Here is a 20827-nt window from a genome sequence, read left to right as displayed (position 1 = left end):
CCCCCCCCCCGCCACTTCCTCCGATTTTTCTTCTTCCTCGTACGCTCAGTCTCCCATGGTGATTAAAAATGGAGTTGCCACCCAGTGTGGGAGAGTGAGAGAGGGGGAAAGGTGAAATTTAAAAGCAAAAAAAAAAAAACTTGCTCTAAAAGCTGCAAGGTTAAAAGTTGAGACGAGGTGTAAACGTCTGTAAAAAGACAGGTTTTTTAGTGATTCCTTGCACTAATAACGTCTAAATGTTTGTGTTAGAAAGGTAGTGGAGCTAAACATTGGAAAGAAGAGGAAGGGAGATCATAAAAAAACGCTCTGCACACTAAATGACTTCTTACTGCTGCTTTTCAGTCACTTCCTCTTCTGTTTATGCTGAACAAAACCTATAGAATGTATAAAGAAAGTGCTTTTTTTTAACACAGTACTGCTGACAAATAACACACAAAAAAATGAAATATTCAGCAGCTGCGCGCTCTTTCAAACCTGCGTTGCAGTGGTCACCATCTTGTCGAGGTCGCACGCAGACCGTAACGTCTACCCGTCGGCGGGAGTGCTGTTCGTCCACGTTCTGGAGAGGGAGCACTTCAAAGGAGAGTTTCCGCCGTACCCCAAATCAGGTACGACTCCATCACGTTCGAAGCTTTTACGCTGTGATGTTGGCACGAGTCTTTTTTTTTTTTTTTTTTTTACCACAAAACCATTTGTCAGGTTAAGTACCTGCACAGCGTATTGCATATAAAGATCCTATTGCAGGAGGAGAATATAGTTTGCTGGCGTAGGCGTCGTGTCTGCAATTTAGCTAATAGGACTAAATGTGCGTTATTGAACTGGAGCTGACCTGCAACAAATCACTGCAGGGTTCCTTATTGAGCTGCCTTCTCTCCAGGCGACGCCAGCGACGATCCGATCACTTTCAACACCAACCTGAGGGGCTACCCCGACCGGCCAGGCTGGCTGCGCTACATCCAGAGGACCCCTCACAGCGACGGCGTGCTCTACGGCTCTCCTACCGCAGAGCACGTCGGCAAGCCTACTGTCATAGAGGTGGGTGGTCGGCACGCTTTTTGTTTTTTGCTGCAACTTATTATCGGTGAAGTCTTTTTGTGCTGACACTGTCTTGTGTAAGAGAATCAAGCTTAATTATGTAACCAGAATATGTCATTTTCTACCATAAACGTAACGATTTAAAAGGATTTCCCAGACTTCTTTGCTTACAGCAGAAAAGACCTGAATTCCATTATGTATTTTATGCTTTTAAAGTCGCCTCATAAGCTCCTGTTGAAATCCTGCCTCCTTATCACGTTGAGCAGGACTCATGTGCTTCTATACGGTGCCACAGCTGGGCACGGGGACCCGCGACGTGCACCCAGCCCTGCCTTGTCCGGAGAGCCGGTGCCGTGTAAGCTGCACTGATCCGAGCTTAAACTTTCACCCCTGTGTTGCAGATTACTGCCTACAACAGGCGCACGTTCGAGACGGCGCGGCACAACCTGGTCATAAACATCATGGCCACAGAAGGTAAGAGGGGCCGGCGTGACTTGCACGGAGCAAATCGCTCTGTGTAACTTCGATGGTTAAATCCTGAGGGCGCAGATGATACTCGAACTGAGAAGTGGAATTTAAACATGTTAAGGAACGTCACCACAGCCTTGATGGTAGCTGTTCTCCTCTTCATCAGCAGATGGAGTTTATCCAGTTTTGTTTAAATTACAAGAGCTCAGAAAAGCATGGACTCTATATTTAAACTTAAACACAGTAGGAACCAAAGCACCAAGCCAGCTGTTGTTTGGACCAGCTTCTTTTAGTTAAAGTCTTTAATTTTAAGTCTTGCAACAGTTTGTTGTAAATTTCAAGCGAACGGTGATGAATCAGCACCTCATCTTGTGTCAATAATGCAGAGTCCCTCTGACAGTGTTTCCGTTCGTAGCCAGTTGTTCCTTTTATCCCAGCAATTACACGGCGCATCTGTGCGCGTGGCTCGTCAAGCAGAGTCCGCACGCGCCTCACAATGCCAACAGCGTCGAGGGGAAAGCTCAGCAGCTGTTTGCAGCTGTTTGTGTGACGTCTCTCTGTCTCTCTCGCTCGCTCTCTCCGTGCTGTGATGTCATCTGCCATCTGGTGCAAAAAGACGTTAACCCCCCCCTCAAAAAAAGCTCAGCAGATACACATTATTGATGTCTCCGAAGCACTACTGCACGTCTCTTAGATTTTTATGCACAAACGTTCGCCTCAACTCTTTTTATTCATCTTTTGCTGCCACCTTTTTAAAAACAAACAAATTCTGTTCTCACTTTTGTGTTTTTCCGACAGATTTTCCGCTGCCTTACCAGGCTGAGTTTTACATCAAGAACATGAACGTGGAGGAGATGCTGGCCAGCGAGGTGCTGGGGGACTTCCTTGGCGCCGTGAAGAACGTGTGGCAGCCGGAGCGGCTCAACGCCATCAACATCACCTCGGCCCTGGACCGCGGCGGCCGGGTGCCCCTGCCCATCAACAATCTAAAAGAAGGGTGAGGAAGCGGACTGAGCACAGTTCAACACTTTAATGCTCCCGTTACATCGTATTAATTCTTCCCTTGGTTCCTCATCTGCTTGAGCTGCATTTTGGGTTTCAAAAAACAGATTAATGGGTTTTACTCAACGGGCAAGACTCTTTTCAAGAAAGTCTCCCAGAACGGTTTCTTCCCTTACCTAAATCAAACGAGCTGCTTGTATTTTCAGCCAACTCTCCCCGTGATGGCATTTTATCTAATTGGGGCCTCGGGGATCTTCAGTTCACTCTGAGCTGGATGGAAAAAACACGTGGCCGTCTTGTTTGGTTCGGCGGGGTGGCCCACACGACCTGCATCAAAGATCCACACTAACGCTTTGGCAGATAAGAGCCTACAGGACGAACCTCAGGGGAGCAGAGACAAGCCTCTGCACGCGTCTCCATCCAGCTCACGTCTCCCGTCTCCTCCCTAGCGTTTACGTGATGGTCGGTGCCGACGTCCCCTTCTCGTCGTGCCTGCGGGAGGTGGAAAACCCACACAACCAGCTGCGCTGCAGCCAGGAGATGGAGCCTGACATCAGCTGCGACAAGAAGTTCCGAGCTCAGTTTCACATCGACTGGTGTAAGATTTCACTGGTGAGGACGCTCAATCTAACAGTTTCAGACGACTTTTCCGTTTTTAACATCCTGTAATTTATTTCATTTGCTTTTGTATCAGCGGCAAAACCTCCTGAAGGAGTTTTCTCTCTCGCTCTAGGTTTATATCAACAAAGTAGTCCCTGTGTACATTACTCGGCCCGACCCGGGCACGGGGATACTGCCTGACTTCGGGGAATACGACCCTCCGTCCGAGTCTCTGAAGAGCCGGGATTACTTTTCCGACTTCCTGATCACGCTGGCTGTTCCGTCTGCCGTGGCGCTGGTCCTCTTCTTCATCCTCGGCTACACGATGTGCTGCAGACGGGAGGGGGTGTAAGTGTGCCCCATCTTGCTTATTTCTGCACTAATATTGCACCCAAGGACCTAATTAACCAGCGTTAGCGCTACGTAAGAATATGAAACGAAACGACAGCAGAGGACCGCGTTAGGAGCCGGATAATCAGATCCGAATTTGAAATCCTGACTGGAACGGCAGCTTGTCATTACCATCCATCTGGTAGCGTGTTCATTTATATTCAGTTCTTCGTCTGTATATGTCGTCATCTTTTTTATTTTTCCTTTATTTTTCGTTGCCGTTCCCATGTGCATTCTGAGCCGCCAAACTAAAGATCACCCATCCCACGTCCTTACATTGTCTACAGGCCGGGCTCCACTCCCATCTCCAGACTGACTTTATGCAGCGATTCATTCACTTGTGTGTAGATGTTGCTTTAATTATTAATATTAGTATTTAATTCATTCATTTTGTTTTGCTTCTAGGGCAAAAAGAAACATGCAAACACCAGCGTAAGTGTTTTATCTCTCCTGTGTTTTTTCTTTTTTTTTTTTCTTTTTTTGGTTCGTTTCTGTTCCCTCCCCTCTTTGGTTTGTCATTGATGGCTGTTTCCTATCCACTCATGTGCTCATATGTGTGTTGACATTCATTCATTCATTCATTCATTGGGCTGCTGATAAATTCAATGACCAGCTGTAGGGAGGTAAAACTCCTAATAGGAATAAATCTGAATGCATTTGGAAGATTTAACTCTCTGAAATGAAGCGATCAAACAAACAGCAGTAGACGAGGACAGATGTGCATGCTCAGACAGAGTGCAGATCTCACGCCGAGGAGATCAGTCACGCCTCCGTCGGGAAGAATGCCACAATACCAACTTCCCCCTCTTCTCCGTCCTCCAGCATCCAGCTGGTCCACCACAGCTCCATCCAGAAGTCCACCAAGGAGCTGCGGAGCATGTCCAAGAACCGCGAGATCTCCTGGCCTCTGTCCACGCTGCCCGTCTTCAACCCGGTCAGCGGGGAGGTGGTGCCGCCCATCCACCCCGACAACTACGAGACCACCAGCATGCCTCTTATGCAGACACAGGCGTGAGTGAAAAGACCCCGATTCGGTGTCAATAGTTGCACAGGCGAGCGGTTTATGGCCCAAAAGGAAAGCAGCAAAAACCAGAGACCGCAAGACGGCTTCAGAACTGATAATCATTAATAATCAAACGCAGAACAAGACACTTTAATTTAAAAGTAGCCTACTGGACTTTGCATGTATGTTCTCACTTTAACGCCACTGTCCACCTTTTTCAGGAATCTGCAGAACCAGATCACAATACCACAACAGAGGCCATCAGGTGAGTGTTTGTTTTTTCTTCAGTTTTCCTCCATGTGCCGGTAATGTCAAAAAAAAAAAAAAAAAATCTGCACGCAGCTGCATTTTTTTCATTCTGCTGTGCTTTTACTTTGCTTTTTTTTTTTTTTAAAAAAAAAAACCTACTTTTATTTTGTCACAGAAAAGCATGTCTGGAGGTGTGAGTTCAGTTTACCAGGTTTATAACAATCTACTAACTTATAATACAGTGGAATTAGTCAATTAAGTTCATATTGAAACCTTAGTTTTGCTGTTTTGGCTTCCAGCCTGTTCCTTTCACAAATACAGAATAAATACTTAAATAATTAAAAGCTATAGTCTTTCTTTCGGCACCGTTTCCTGTTTGAAAAGGTTTCGAGGTTGAGGAAAACGGTAGAAGTTTGCAAACATTCGGAAAAGAGCACCATTATAAAAAAAATAAAAAATGCAAACGGAGCCTTTATAGATGTCATTTAGTTCTGCGGAAATGAAACTGCAGCTTATGACAGAGTCAGTCAACATAAAGTTCATTATGTTGACTGAAGCGTTCTCGTCATGTTCTACAGGAACTTCCACGTGTGCGTCTTTATAGGAAAAACCTTTTCTACATAAAAAGGACTGTTGGACGTGTTGCTTTAACCAAAGTAGAATTGTTCGCAAATTTGACTCAGAGTTACGTTCAAGGAGCTCCTTTCCTTCGCCTTTAGAGAACTCATAGCTCCTCTGTCTGCAACTAAAGGAGCTCATTTTCCATTTTCCTCACAAACCTCATTTGATGGACTGATGTCTGGGTGCGAGCGCCCTCTTGTGGCCAAAGCGACCGGCTGCATGACGCACTAACAAGCTGCCCTTTTTTTCTGTTTAACGCTAACAAAAGGGGATAATTACGTCATGTCGACGTTCCGAAGGCTGGAGGTAGGTGCAGCAGTGCGTTCCGTCTTTTCTTTTGAAAACGGAGCTGCAAGACGAACGCTGCGGCCCACTCACTCCGCCTTGTCCTCCATTTCCTCCAGGTAAATGGTATTCCTGAGGAGAGAAAGGTGGCCGAAGCGCTAAACTTATGACCAGAGGCGCCAGCGTCAAGCGCCACTTTCCGACCATCTGTGTTTTCTAACATTTGTGCCAATCTGCATGTCTCACAAGTAAGGTTTTATCATTCATATGCACTTAAACCTTTATTAGTGAGAATATGAGACAAGAGTGTAGCGGTTTATTATTGTTACACTTTTGAAATATTTGTGTATGTTAAAAAAATTAAAATAAAAGGCTATTTTTACTTGCTTTGCACAACGGACCTAAAGTGAAAGAGTGTCTTGTTTTATGTAATGTGCCATATGATGACAATAAAATCTTTTTAAAGCTATATTTTTACTACTTTTTTTTACTAAATGATAAGAAAAAAACAGCCCAAATCATTCTTTGGAAGTATTTTTAACAATGTACAACAGAATAAAGGCATTTATAAATATGAATACAGATCCACACTTTGTAAGACGTCACAAAAAAAAAAAAAAAAATACATGTAAAATATTACAAGAGACCCAGAGGAAGGGTGCAAGATTGGTCGTTTTTACACAACCAGAGAAATCAAATAAGGCCTTATCAAAACTGCCAAATTTATCGTTTTGTTGTTGATCAGAAAACAGACGAAGAAACAAGTCAGTAAACTTTATACATCCAAGGTAAAAGGGCAACATGGAAGTATATTCATACGGAGAGGAATTCCAAGTTTGCAAACAGATTGTGTCAAAATTGGAAATAAATAAACCATTTACACCGCTTTATTTTACTACCCCCCCAAACAGTAGGGTCAGAGTTCATAAAGTACAATATGTTTATTGTTCTGTGTCGACAGAAACTACTGTGACAAAAAAAATTACATATCTGCTTTACGCAAGGAAAATGTGCCAAACTAAATTGTGCTAAAAACCGTTTTCCACCTTAAAGATGGCGAAAAAAAAAAGAGGGAAGAAACACAAGTGACCAAATAAAAGTGCTCTTCGTATAAACAGGCAGAGACGTTGTCCGCTCGGCAAGAAACGCAGAATAATCCCCCCCTTCTTATATATATATATTTTTTTAATTAAAACTGACATTAGATCCTCTCAGCTCACTCAGTGCAAGGTTTAAATTCGTGCGGCTCGGATGCGAAGCGCCTAAACGTGGAAGCTTGAGCTCGGGTACATCCAATGAGCCTTTACACTTGAAGATGTGCTGTACAGATAAGCATCTGAGGAGGGGAAGGAAAAAAAAAAAAAGGGCATTCGTCTTCAAAACCACCTCACGTAGCCACTGATCCTAACTGGACAGGCTGTAACAGCAGGACGATGGACGTTTAGCTGTTACTCCCATGCGCAACGTGGAGTACCTACAAATAAACAGCTGAAGCATCGCTGTACAAAATAAACTCTTCCATTCTATCATACAAATATATATATATATATATATATATATATATGTATATATTTATATATATTTACATCCATACAACGAAGTGTGCCGCTAATAAGAGAGACGGCTGCTAGACTAAAAGGCTCAACCTCGTCCATGAGACTCTGGGATGGGTACAAAACTAACGATGCAGAACTTCTCCACGAACAGCAGTTACGGACGCAAAGTACAAAAAACAAAAAACAAAGCCCAAGAACTGTATAAAATATAAGCTTAATTTAAATCATTAAATACTATACATGTCGTGTCATTTCAGAGCGACAGCAGGTCGACCACAGAGGCTTTCTGCCGGCCGGGCATTTTGTAAATAACTCTCAAAAATAAAAAGAGGAAGGGTATGTTGAAGGTCTCTCGACATTTTATCCATCGCACTCCAAACTACACTTTAGTCTTTGCAGTTTGCGACGTCCAACAGAAATAATGCTGTACACCAACGTTGGTTTTAAGGAACAAAAACAAATCGCGGCACGATTTAGCGTTTGTTCTTGAAATACTCGGGTTATGACCGTTTAGCTGCTATGTGGACGGAGAGACCGCAGCGCAGAGCGAGGCTATGACGGGACCAGCTCCGTATTAGTGTGTTTGGCTACACGGAAGCGGACGCTCGGAAATTTCACTGCGGACACGATTGTCCTGAAATAAGGAACTCTAAATCTACGCCCAGATCATGTAAACATTTCAGTGGTTTTAGTTGGTCTTCCTTTCTTGGCCCTAAAGAGAGCAATCCCTTGTTTCAGGGCTTTTTTTTGTTTGTTTTTGTTTCCCAGTTTATGTAGGCTGCAGCAGTCAGTTGCTGCTAAATCCTTCCCTCGCTTTGACCCACCAGCAGACTTGATTCTGTACCTCAGTTCAGTTCCCGCAGGCGCTCGGGCTCTAATCGGCGGCCATCAAGTCCCGGGCGTCAGCTGCTCGCCCTTGGTCCACAGCAGCACGAGCAGACTGACGACCGCCACGGCCCCCAGCCTCTTCAGCAGGGCCGCGCTGTCCTTGGGGATGACCACCTGGGCCAGGTCGTTGGTGACGAGGGAGACCTCGTGCGCCACGCACACGAAGATGAAGGTGCTCACCAGGACGTTGAGCGACGGGCTCCCCGGGATGAGGACCAAAATTCCCTTGGTGTCTGCCGCGAGCCAGATGTGGTACTGGCAAATGAACAGCTGGGGGAGACAAAGCAAAGCGAGTGGGAACGTGTTTCTCTCTCCCCCCAGGAAAGCCGCGCGGCGTATCTGATTCCAGAGGATTATCCGCTTACCTCCAGGGACATCTTTCCGAACCACGAAAAGAAGGAGCTGTACACGGAGCGGACGTAGCCTGGAATGTTTCGGATGAGAATGAAGGCCAAAATCTGTCAACACACACACACACACACACACACACGAGTCAAAACTCAGAGACAAACAGACATTTTATAACATTTATATCCTTTGAAGTTGCAACTTGTGAGTCAAGGAGGTTGAAGAGAAGAAGGCTGATGAGGGAGCTGAAGACCAACTTCTACCCTTGAGATGTAAAAAACACTGCAATGCCCCTTTAATCGGACACTTGTCATTTTATTCACGCTGCTGATTTTTTTTCCAATAACCTGCTACACTCATACCCATCTGCTCACAACCGACTGATGTTCACGTTGTTATTTACTACACCTTATTTATATTATTAGTGTATATTCTTATATCCTGTTTATTTTTATTTATATTGCTTTTGGGTGTAACTGGGACCATGAAAACAATTATACAATTATACCACCTCATGTACCACATGTGATGTGAATGACAGTAAAGTCTCCTTGATTCCTCCACTGTGCCAATTCAGCTGGAGTGGATTGGTTTTCGGTAATGATTTATTTACCTGTGGAGAAGGTGACTCCTTTATTGTGATACTAAAATTAACCCGTTGTATCATAAAGTTTATGGAATATTAACCCATAAAGTCTGAGGCAACCTGTTGCTGCATGTCGCCTGAATAGAATACGACAAGTCCGTTATGGCTGGGAAAAGTCAGTGCCTGGATGTGGAAATTCCCTGCTCGCCGCTGGGAAAGATGTCAAACGTGTGTTCTTGTCGTATTTAAGACTGAGACGATGCGTGCAGACACATCCAATCCCAGCTCCGCGCAGTGGACGGATCGACGAGCTAAACAAGTTTGACAATCGAAACCGGTTGGTCTTGCTGTAAGATGAGGAAGCAAAAAAAAAAAGCTGTTGAATGAAGACGGGCCGAAGCTTTACCTGGACCACAGAGATGTAGGGATGCATCTCGTTGCACTCCGTTTTGGTTTTGCAGCTGCTCGCCCAGATTGAATAAGTCTAAAAACAAAGGAGAGCCTCGGTCAAAGGAACAGATTGGATCTTTTTGAAGCGGGATTCCGTAGAAAGGGTATGAACCGATAATATCTTACCTGTTGTAGATAGCTCTTTAAACGACCTTCAACTCTGACGGGGATCAACAAACTAATAGGTAGTCCAAAGTAAATTACTGCTGCTAATCTCAAAGACGTCACAGCGGTTCGTACAAACACCATTTTAGAAACTTTTACAGCGCTGTCCGTTTTGCGTTACGCGGTTATTCCGGCTGAAAGCCCTGCCAGCAGACGTGGCTGCTACTAAACCTTTTTGCTATCACCAATAACTAAAGAATCGTGCTGAAATAACCACGTAGAGCCAAACTGACAGTAGCTTAAAAGGTATTCTGTATAACACAGTGCAGTTGTTTAAAAACAGCAATCCAGTTAAATTAAATTAAACTATTTCTACAAACTGAGCTCATTCAAAGAGCTACCTACAACAGGTAAGATATTAATTGCTAATAAGCTTTGCATAGAATCCCACCTAAAAAGACCTAAACTAAAGCTTGCAACCTTAAGTCAACAGCAAGAGACCTTTGAGAGATAAACAGTAGTTTAATCTTACTCTGTTTAGTTATATGTAAGCGAGGACTTAGGGGGTGGGGGTACAAAATGGCAAACGGTCTTACTATGAAGGAGACGACAGAGAGGAAGAGGAGCAGGTTGGAAATCTTTGCAGGCAAGAGGGCCTCACCCTTGCCCTCTGACAGCACCTGGCGCTTCTGCAGCACCAGGTAGACGAAGGCGAACAGCATCCCATGAAACACCGCCTGCAAACCAGACGGGGACAGCTAGTTCAAATGAAAACAAAAAGGACTGGTTGACTCTGCTGCAGGTAGGGGCGGGGGAGGACATTTGACTTACAAATCGGTCCAGCTTCCACCTGAACCACCACTCGTGGATGCTCCCGTTCAGCTCGAAGAGCTTCGAGGTGGGCCACACGGAGAAGGTGCTCTCGAAGAAACTCTGGGTTCCCGGACGATAAAACGGAAACGTCACACCTCTTAAAAGCGCAGTTCAGTGGTTAATCTCGTAACAGATGCTACGCTGTGGTCACATGCCCGTCGTGACTCTTAAATGTAACCATTCCTGTGAAATGAAGACGCGTTTGAGCGACGTCGTGCAAACAAACCCACCTGAGAAAAGGCAAACGTGCAGATGAACACCAGGAGGCTGAGCAGCTTCATCAGAACCCCGAGGTGCCACATCCCGCTGCCTGTTCACACAACATGACAGACACGAAGGGGCCGATTAGCGTCGCCACGGCTGACGTCACACGCAGGCGCCGCATTCGCCCCGCTGAATTTTATCTGGGGTGCGCGGTTTCCCCGTGCTCTGGGGCGACCGGCTGTTCGACACCTACTGTTGGTCCTCTTCTGCAGGATCTGAGGCCACATGGCCATCGTGGCGTAGATGATGACGAACCAGAAGGTCACCAGGGGGACGAAGTAGTAAAACTGGTACGGCCTGTCCATTACGACACAGAGCACCAACACCAGGAAGTTCAGACGGAACAGTACCTGGAGGGGAAAAATGTAAACGCATAAGATTACTCAGCTCATCCACTGATGCATTGTGCTGATAAGACATTAATCAATCTGCTTTGTCACTCAACAGATAGTGTGTAGCCAAAGAGGGTTAAAGTGTAACTAAGCTTAAGCCCTACCTGACAGACTCTGTAAAGTCCAAAGTCTCCTTTGAGCCAGAAGAAAGAAAAGTGTCCGTAGCCGGTCTGAAAGAGGTATGCTGCAACCAGCACCCGCACGTGCATGTAGACTGGAATGAACTGCAGGAAAACAGACACGGCGCCGCTTAGATTTTCAGCACGTCCGCAAATGGATACAAAAAAAAAAAGGGGGGTGGGGGGGTATTTAGGAACGCACGGCACTGGCTCCAGAAATGTGGTAGATGAGGATGACGAGCTGCATCCAGCCTTTCCACTCGTCCGTTTGCTCTCGGTTGAGGAGCTTCGTCTGGAACCACAAGGAGGAACGAACAAGTCATCGACGGTTCGCAGAGAACCACGAACGGAACAAAGTTTCTATACCAGCTCCACATTAGGGGAGTTGCAGCCCGAGCTCCGAGAGAAGCTGGGACGTTGTGCAAATAAAAACCAAAGCTCGCCAAGATGTGCAAGGCCTTCCCTGGAAAAGGGGGTCGTATGTTGCTTTAAAACCTATATTTATTAATTAATTTTTTTTTTTTTTGCATTAATGATGCCTTTCCAGATGCGTAAGCTGTCCATGCCACAGGCACTAATGTACCCCCATAGCATCTCTAAAATGCTCTTTCTATGTCCAGTCCTCTCACTGATTTGCCAAGACATGTTGATACGTTGATTAGATGTGTTGCTGCAATAAAACTCAAACTTACTTCATTTTGTTTCCTAAAAATTGCACACTTTCTCACATTTTACATTTGATATGTTTACTGCGTTCCACTGTGAGTTTATGAGATTAATAAATCTTTACATTCTGTTTTTATTTACATTTTACACAACATCCCAGCTGTGTTGGAATCGGGGTTGCATCTTCATCCACAGCGTGGCTATGTGGCTAAATCCGATTTGAGTCATGTTTAACTAAGTTATATATCGTGACTGCATTCGATTTACGACACCAGTTGACACACAGCCCTTTCAGCTCGTGAGCGTCAGTAATCGTGACAATATTTGGTTTCTGCGGACACGTCGGACCTCCACCCATCTTTGTTTTCAGCCTTTCGTGTTCTTGAATGGCTTCAGGACCGTGTCGGTGAATTCTGCCCGCAGACAATAAAAGATGTAGGGTTTGTGGCCTGAAACACATGGACTGCTATAGCAGGTGTGTCCCTGACTGCGTTTCGCCATGACAACGTACGCACACACAGAGACAAACCCTTTTCCCACAGTCCCCTTCACGATTCGACCGTGTGAAAAGGAGTCTTTGTTGCGCATCAGTGCCCCATTTTACGTGTAAACACGACGTAGGAGTACAGGTTTTGAAACCGAGGCTGTCCTGACAGTAAAAGAAGGCCACAGGGGAAGCAGTCAGCAGCGACGCGAACTACGTCCGTCTAACCAACGATGCCGCTGTCACTCGGCTGATGTTGCAGTGAGTCCACACTGACGCAACTCTGAGCCCGTCTGTACTTAGTCTGAGAGAGCTGCCGAGAAAGAACAATCAATAGTTTAAAAGGGATAGCTTGGAGTTGTTTTTTTTTTTTCTTTAAATGGGCTAATCAGTGTCTTAACATCAAAAGAAGGGGTTAATCTAACCAATCAGGGCGTGGCAAAAAAAACAAACAAATAAAACTCTGCCGTCAAACAACTCAAAGTCAAAAATGTCCTTCAAGTTAAAGCAATTGACTGCACGCAGCAATTTTGGACCCACGTGTCCCGAGGCCGCTCGTCTCCTCCTCCTCCTCCTCCTCCTCCTCCTCCTCCTGCCAGAAGCTTTGAGCGGGAGTTCATCGAGGTTCAACTCAAAAACACGACAACTATGAGACGCTCCGCAAGACTGACAATCGTAACATCAGAGAGGAGCTGGTTTTTCCGGTGGGACAAAAAAGGAACGTTCACGAAGCACATCTTATTACGTGTCGGCATGTGCATTTTAGCTTTATTCAACTTATCTTCCTATATTGTAATATTCCGTATATGATGCGGATTATAACTGAGCTGTCTCACGGAGTTAAAGCTCTCGCACCCAAGTTCTGCAGCTGAAAACCCCTCAAATGAATCTGAGGCGTCGGCTGCAGAAACAGCCACTGCAAATATCGCTAGTTAGGAATCTTTACACTTTTCACCTGTCAGGTGGATCAGCATACACTCTGACAGCAGAGTGGAGCTCACCTGTGACCATGTTTTTCCACTTTGCGACCCTTTCAAAATAAACTACAACGGCAGAAACAGACGCTGGGATGCTCCATGTCGTTTATGGGGTTGTTTTTTTTATGCAAGCAGGATGGGCGGCAGGTGTTGTTTTGAGAAGAGAGAAAAAAAAAAAAAAAGCTCTCTGACTGGAAAAGCACCATTAGCAAATAACTTGGCGTGTCGCTTTCAGGTGCTGGTATTAAGAAAGACAGAAAGAGAACAGCCCCGAGGCTCACACTAATTCTTCAAACTCGTCCATTTGAACTAAGCTTTGTTTCAACAATTTGCTCTTGAACCTGCCCTGTTCTGATTGGCTGTTAGCTTATCTCTGATTCTCCAAAGTAAGATCGTCACGACAGCTTTCTACTGCAAATGAGACGGCGATGACTCGTAAGGACTCCACACGAACTCCACGTCAAAATAAACAGCTTGGGATTATGAAAACAACCCCACCTCTTTGCTGTTCTCACTGTAAAACACTCCTAAAACCAGGATGTAGATGAGGGGGATGAAGAAGGTGGAATGCGTGTAGAACTTCTGCTCCTTCATGAACACGTCTGCTCGGTCGCAGAGGTAGAAGTAGGCCATGATGACGCCCATCCTGCAGAGAGCCTGGAAGGGGGCCTTCGGTCCGAGGGGGGCGGCCGCTGTGGCCGGCTTCTTCTCCTCCAGGCTCTCCACGTCGGGGGGCACGGGTCGCCGGTGGTGGCTGCTGCCGAGGACGTGGAGCACCGCGAACACGGCGGCCGAGCCCAGGAAGAAGCAAGCCGACAGCTTCTGGGAGAAGTTTGGTGGCGGCAGCGTCTGGCAGCAGGAGCCATCGATGGGCCTCAGCAGCTTGTTGCACACGGAGTTCATGAGGATCATGGCTCCCTGAAAGAAACGGGACAGCAGGAGATACATTAAAAGAAAAAAAAAAAAAAAAAGAGCGTGAGGAAATTCAAAGGTGCGAGGCCGGAGCGCGGCGAACGCGGCCACTAATTTCAGATGAAAATGCCCGCCTACCACATTCCTGGTGCCCTCGGGCAGGTGCAAACCGTCGTCCGACTGGCTGATGGTTTCCAGGGCGGCCTGGCGGGAAGCTGCCAGCAGCTTGACCCGAGTCCGGCCAGGAAACTTGCTGTTGTTGAGCACGTTCATCGCCGCCTCGTTGTACAGCTCCAGCTGCTGGTTGGTGATCATCCTCCTGTTCTCACTCAGCATCTCCTCATTTACTGGGTCTGGAAATTGAAAGCCAAAAATATATATATATTTAAAATAATTAAAAGGTTTTAGCTGAGAGGTTTAATTCATAACGGTGTTAAAAGCGCCTAAATTGCTCTCAAGACGTAAATAGGTTTAAGTCACACAAGTATTAGATGGTGTTATAACTCAAGAGTGTGTGTAAACTTTATTTTATCACGCCAAATTAATTTCACAAGAATGGAGTTGGCACACGAGAGATTTACAGCTACCAGGCAGCAATACTTCCCCAGAGCCGATGTCACAACAGATCATCATCGTGTCTCCAAACCAGGCTTTCTGTTAGGATCAGGCCTCACCTTGCAGGACCCAGTACACCTCCCCGCGCTCGGCCAGACTCTCCAGCTGCACAGCGATGGCTGTCAGGTTGGCTCTGTACTGCTGCAGGGTCTCGCTGCTGCCGCCGTGCAACTTGATGGACCACTGCGGCGGACGGAGAAAAACAGATGGGCTCGAGACGCGATTCGGTTTGCCCGTCTTGTCCGACATACGGGCTACAAAGCATTCGTTTTTTTGTGTGTTTTTTTTAAATTTTTTTTAAATACAGCTTACCGTGGCAGCTCCGACGATAACGGCGTCCGGCTTCGCAGAAGCTTCCTGCAGCACACAAGAAACGTACGGATAAAGGTTTTAAGAGTTACAACTTCAGCAAATCTTATTCAATGAGATTTTTTTTTAATTTATTCCCACAGGGAAAGGAAATACATTATAACAGAGTCAGAAAACTGGAACATGCAACACCGATAAATTGAATTTAAATCCCAATCAAAACTAATATAAGCGCCCAGATTTGACCCGTCATGATGTGTGGACGCCACAAATAGCCAAACAGAACCAAATAGCCAAAATATGACATCAGTACTTACATGAGTCCATAAAATGAAGCGCTCCTTCATCGAATTATTTGCCTCTGGATACCAAAGAAAGTCCTAAACGAAAAAAAGGAAGTCTGGTTTTAGCTTTTGTCACTGGACGGTTTTGTTCACAGAGAACAGGAATCAAAAAAAAAAAAAAAGAGCCCGTCTAGAAATAGCTCACCACTTTAAGAGAGGACCTCTCGTCTTGAAAGAAAATGTCCTCATGCTTCAGCCGTTCCATGCGGACAAAGGGAGAAATCTGGTCAGAAACACAGCGGCCCTTTTGCTTCCACCGTCTTTTTATGGCTACAGATATTTGGATGAGTTTTGGAGTAAACCTAATATTTCAGGATGAGGGTTATTTTTCCGACGCCGAAGCAGCCGTGACGGTAGATAGAAGCAGCAAATTAGGAAAGAAAGAGCCGACGCAGTACGGGAAATCCAGAAATTTCTTGTCATTACCTTGTTTCCATCTTCTGCTCGTTCGGGGTCAATAATTTTGACGAAGGAGTAAAACAGCTGCCTGATTCGTGAGTCACCGACAAAGGCCACCCGCTTCTCCGCAAGGCATGTTTTGGCTTCACTGCAAGACAAATATGTTGGTAAAAAAATAAAAAATAAAATAAAATAACAGCACCATGTACTTTAGGGGACCGCTGTAATATACGGTCCTATCTGAGAGAGCCAAAATGATGCAAACCTTAGAGACTAGCAGGTCAAAAGATCAAACTGGAATCTGGGGTTTTCAGGTGTGAGTGAGATAGTTTTAGTACAAAATAAATGAAAGAAAATGTATAATAAAAGTAGAACTTTCACAACCAGCTTGTGGTAGCGTATCACGACGCAAACTGGTGAACTTTCTGAGCACCTGAAAAAAAAAGGCCTCTGGGGTTCATAAGGCTAAAAAAGAAAACAGTCCAATCAATCCAGACTGTGTACAAAAGGAAAAGAAAACTCAAACCCCTTGTTTCCCTTTCCGATCAACAAAGATTGCTCAAATGCCAGTTTGCCTATAGGCCTATAAGACAGAAAAGGGCCGCGAGGAAACGACCTCATCGCTCAGACTCATATTTGCTGCCTGCCTGCTGTTAATTAACAATCCTGGGAATGAACCGGAAGTGTGTTGGAATGATAGCAAAACAGAATATTTAGGTTTTAATGCAAAGCGATTCAAATTAAGGTGCATTAGTTTTGTTATAAGAACCTTATTCCTGCTATGAAACATGGTTCGGGTTACTTTTTCTACATCAGGACCAGAACAAGGTGGGGTTTTGTGGAAAGGTTACGAACCGTTATTATCTTACCTGTTGCAGACAGCGCTTTGAACGCCTCAGTTTAGAGAAACGCAGATTATTTCTGCTGCTGAGGTTTAAAGACCGCTCGGCATTTCGTAGTGCCTGATTTCTGTATCATATCGTCGTGTTATCCGAAGGACACGGATTCGGATGCGTCATGGCCGGGTTGATAGCATGCTCCACTTAGATTAAGCCGCGTCTCCATCAGGGACGGTGGGTGTCGTGCGCCGTCCACGAGCCCATCGTGGGAGCTGCTTGGCTCGCGGGTTTAACTGCACTCGGATCATGAGCTGCAGATTAAATAAATATCTCCCCGTTTTTGTTGATAACGTCACAACTTCATCAGACTTTCGCACTCAGAGTGAACCCGGGTCCGCGTTGCTGGCAGTTTTGTAATAAGTCAACACAAAAGACAGTGTTGACTTGTTCAACTTCAAATATTTGTCATCAGTTTTACACTGCTTGGTTATTTACAGGTACACAGATTTGGCAACACCAGCAGCTGGCTGTAGCAACCTCTGGAGCAGCCTGGGAAACCCTCGGCAGGAATATCCCAACATGTCTGTCAGAACAAAGATGTAAAGCAAAGCCGGTAGCTGTGTGCAGGTTCGTAAATCGAAATGTTTGAGACAGAAAGTGGTTTTAAGATGGAAGTAACCTACTTTGATTAGTTGTTAGCTTGTCAATCCAATCAGAACCAACCTATTCCTCCAAACCGAGACCGTTTAAAATGCTACCTATCTATAATAAGTACATTATTATTCGTAAGCGCTCCACAAAACCCCACTTGAAAGATATTTAATCCAATAGACATCTTAAAAAAAAGAGACCAACATGACAGATATCTGTACGGAGGAAGAAAACTTCTCCAATGTGCAAAACTGGAGCAAGTCCCTTCAAATAATTATTGTTTTTACATAACTACTGCTTACATCTGCATAAACGTGTCTCTCAAACGTGTAAAAAAAAAAAAAAAAGGACCATTTTCCTACACAAAGTTCTGTCCAACGATCGTGCTTCTATCGAACGCCTGCGACTTCTGCATCGCCACTTTTAAGACTAAGAAAATCTGACGCAGGCTTAGGAAATAAACATGCAAAACCAAGGCAAATCCTTAAGGATTTTTCTAAACTGCATGCCGGTTGTCATCCGCCCAACCTCGGAGGCCCGAGACACACCCGTAGTTCAGTTTCACAACACAATGAGCAGCGGCGGCGGCACGGCGACGGTGTGACTCACGTGCTTTTGTACTTGTGCATCATACAGCCATAAGGCTGCCATACATTCTCGCCCAAGTAGCGTCCTCTGGACAGCAGCCATTCACACGAGTCTCCGCCTGGAGGGAGAGACAGAGGAGTCACCAGTGAGTCCGAACACCAACAACAGAACCTCTTATCTTGCTTTCACTCGTGTTTCTATCAGACTAGAATAGAAAGTAGATAGTACTCTGGGCATTTCATTCAGTGCGCTGCTGTGAAAGGACTACACAATGCACAGCTCAGCCGTGGGTGGTGGGGGGGGGGGCATGTAACGTCACCCCCCCCCAACCACGTCCAACAAAGCAGCTGCTAAATGTACACAGAGAACTCTGTGTTCCTGTTTTGGAAAAAAAAATGGGTTGATTTTTATGGGAACCTTCAAATAAAACCAATGAAAAAACAAACATTCTTCCATCTTTATATTTTGATTTAACTTCATGTTTTTTTTGTGTTTTTTTTAACACGCTATGAATGCCAACTGAACTAATCCGGGGAAGTGTTTCTGATTAAAATAAAGACACAGACACTGCATCACGTCGTCCTTCCTCTTCTACCATATTAGGATGCTGTCAGACAAACATTTATGCTGCAAAAATACACTTTCGGACTCATTCCAGAGGACCGAATGTGCACATTTCTGCTAAATATCCCCCGTTTTAGGGTTTTAAGTCCTCTAACTGTCTTTTAGTCAGTTTCACAGCAAACATTTTGACGTACAAGGAGGGGAAAAAAGACAAAGCACAGACTTATTATGGAGAACTGCACTCCTCTTCTGCAGCATGCTGGTTGTACTGTTAAAATGCTTAAAATAAACAAAAACACATAAGTTTTTCTAAACAAACTAAACACACCAATAATATACATCTGTGCTTCAACCCAGTTTCTCCCTGGGATTAATTCTGATTCAAAACATCTGCTGTGAAACAGGCTTATCTTACACCAAGTTGTACAAAAAAATAAAAGTGTCAAAAGGACACTATGAGAGGAAATGTCCTGTACGCTTTGTATTTCACAGAAGCCACAATGTTTATCGATTTCATTACTGATGTGTAGCAAACCTTTCTACAACAATTTAACACAGTTATTAAAAGGAAATGCTTGCTTTAATTTGACTCTAAATGTACATTTACTTATTTAGGTAAAACAAACATGACTAAACGGATGCCTGCACACTCGGTGGACGTTTAAGGACCACTCTGAAACGAGCCTTAATGCACAGAAATCACCCAATTTAATTAGCTTCATGGGTAATGTCTGCCTTTAGGAGGTAGGAGTGGATAGACGATGAAAACCTTCTTAGTTCTGACAGGTTAGACGATGCTAATAGGAGCCTCCACGGCCCTGTGCTGGTTCTACATCGTTTTGAGATTTATTTGTTCAACGCGCTGTTTGCGAGTGTTAAATGTATCTTCGGGGCGCGTCTGAGTCGATTAAAGCCTTTTTTCCTGGACTGACAGAAGCACGTAAACGCAACCGAGCGAGCTAGCTTCGACGCGTTAGCTATCCGCTGTTAGCTTGCGCCCTCGGCCGCTGAAGTAACGGTAACCTCCGCCCCCCCTCCGCCTCCGCCTCCGCCACCACCACCAGCCACCACCACCCACCTACCTCCGTAAAACCGCAGAGCCGCGTGAAACACGAGCAGCAGCGCGACGGCCGCCAGCGATATCAGCTTGGCGTTCCTGACGGTGAAGTGGTGGTTTATTTCGCGTTTGCCCAGGCTGTAGGCCAGGAGCGCCATCTTTGCTCCTCCATGACAACAGGCAGCTGTGCGGTCCCGCAGCCGCGGCGCAGCACCACCACCTGTCCGCTCCTCCTCGCGAGACACCGCCTCCTCCATCACCGAGTATGTCGCTGTTTCGTCCGCCCGCGCCGGGCTTTCGGCCACCGAGTTTGCTCTGTTCGTGAACAACCCGTCGCTCGCCCTCAAAGTAAACTCCTGGCTCTGTGGGAGTTGTGCCATCGCCTGCAAACCAGAAACTCCCGTGTGTGATTTGGCAGGAATGTCGCTGCTTTGTTTGCAAGTCCGGTTTTTCCTTTTTTTTTTTTAAAAAAAAAAAATGTCCTAGGTGGAGCATGTTTGCATCAATTCTCTGTCAACAATTCCCCCCAAAAATCACATTGATTGCACATCAGCTACTGAGGCAAAGTTTTATGTGGACTATGGCTAAAGGATGAAACCATAAAGTTTTATGTTAGATCCAGTATACTTTGCAAATAGGGCGTTGTCGTGAAGTTTATTCAGCTTAGGTCAGTTAATTACTTGGCACCAAACCTCACGACACAAGGTATCTCAGGGCTCTGCACAAAAACATTTGATTACATCATAATTTGCCAGCCAGTAAAAGTTATTTAAAGAAGCCAACAAGACTGTCTCCCGGAACGGCTGGTTCAGGTGTGGTTTCTATAGTAAGAAAAGTACAGAAAAACACACGTTAATGATCGAAATGATTGCAAATGCAAACATGGAGAGCAGAGCGAGGAAATGCGGTCAGTTTGTCTATAGCAGCATAACTAAGGGAGGGCTCAGGAAACCCAAACTAACCATAAATATAGGATTTATCAAAAGGGAAAAAATCTTAACCTTGGTCTTAAAGTAGACACGGTGTCAGCTTCACAGACCAGGAACGTGCGGTCAGGGGAGGCAGGTGAGGCAGAGCCTCCCCTGTCATCATGACAAGAAAAAAAAAATCATAACATAAAATGAATATTAATATTTGTCCACTGATCTTTATGTATGAGTAATTTTCGAACATTTTTATGGTCTAAAT

General features: G+C 45.2%; 2 protein-coding genes across 6 annotated transcripts in view; one reads left to right on the top strand and one right to left on the bottom strand.

The window, feature by feature from the left end:
- sgce (sarcoglycan, epsilon) overlaps positions 1-6122 on the top strand; it is a 10023-nt gene extending 3901 nt beyond the window's left edge. For 2 of the 4 annotated variants that reach the window (XM_017421945.3, XM_017421971.3), the window contains 11 exons: positions 486-608; positions 878-1035; positions 1437-1509; positions 2302-2500; positions 2955-3117; positions 3239-3453; positions 3901-3927; positions 4318-4506; positions 4720-4763; positions 5637-5674; positions 5773-6122. In XM_017421945.3, coding sequence (XP_017277434.1) covers positions 486-608; positions 878-1035; positions 1437-1509; positions 2302-2500; positions 2955-3117; positions 3239-3453; positions 3901-3927; positions 4318-4506; positions 4720-4763; positions 5637-5674; positions 5773-5823 — 1280 coding nt within the window. In that variant the 3' untranslated portion in view covers positions 5824-6122. The remainder of the gene's footprint in view (positions 1-485; positions 609-877; positions 1036-1436; positions 1510-2301; positions 2501-2954; positions 3118-3238; positions 3454-3900; positions 3928-4317; positions 4507-4719; positions 4764-5636; positions 5675-5772) is intronic. The other 2 variants (XM_017421954.3, XM_017421962.3) reach the window with 2 other exon arrangements.
- Positions 6123-6579: 457 nt separating this feature from the next.
- casd1 (CAS1 domain containing 1) lies at positions 6580-20042 on the bottom strand. 2 transcript variants are annotated; one of them, XM_025007845.2, is made up of 18 exons: positions 19665-20042; positions 18040-18136; positions 15968-16088; positions 15687-15731; positions 15515-15577; positions 15201-15245; positions 14948-15071; positions 14412-14626; positions 13860-14279; positions 11437-11526; positions 11220-11339; positions 10917-11073; positions 10690-10769; positions 10418-10519; positions 10248-10323; positions 9438-9515; positions 8463-8555; positions 6580-8367 (listed from the first exon to the last, which is right to left on the bottom strand). In XM_025007845.2, the coding sequence occupies exons 1-18, from the start codon at positions 20017-20019 to the stop codon at positions 8084-8086; spliced, it is 2565 nt and encodes an 854-aa protein (XP_024863613.1). In that variant the 5' UTR covers positions 20020-20042; the 3' UTR covers positions 6580-8083. The 2 variants fall into 2 exon arrangements, with proteins under 2 accessions (XP_024863613.1, XP_017277421.1); XM_017421932.3 differs by having other exon boundaries at positions 10183-10323; positions 19665-20041.
- Positions 20043-20827: the final 785 nt, after the last annotated feature.

Source organism: Kryptolebias marmoratus, linkage group LG5 (genome assembly GCF_001649575.2).
Source record: "Kryptolebias marmoratus isolate JLee-2015 linkage group LG5, ASM164957v2, whole genome shotgun sequence".
Classification (NCBI taxonomy): Eukaryota; Metazoa; Chordata; class Actinopteri; order Cyprinodontiformes; family Rivulidae; genus Kryptolebias; species Kryptolebias marmoratus.
The sequence above is the reverse complement of the archived record's forward strand: the minus strand, read 5'-3'. Positions and strand labels throughout refer to the sequence as shown.

Bases quoted from the DNA above. Each gene is read 5' to 3' on its own strand.
- casd1 (XM_017421932.3), bottom strand. From the start codon at position 20,019: ATGGCACAACTCCCACAGAGCCAGGAGTTTACTTTGAGGGCGAGCGAC. The intron at 16,089-18,039 runs GTGAGTCACACC...TTTGTCTTGCAG, and splicing joins ATGCACAAGTACAAAAGCAC to TGAAGCCAAAACATGCCTTG. The intron at 15,072-15,200 runs GTAAGCTGTATT...CGTCCGCCGCAG, and splicing joins TTATCGTCGGAGCTGCCACG to TGGTCCATCAAGTTGCACGG.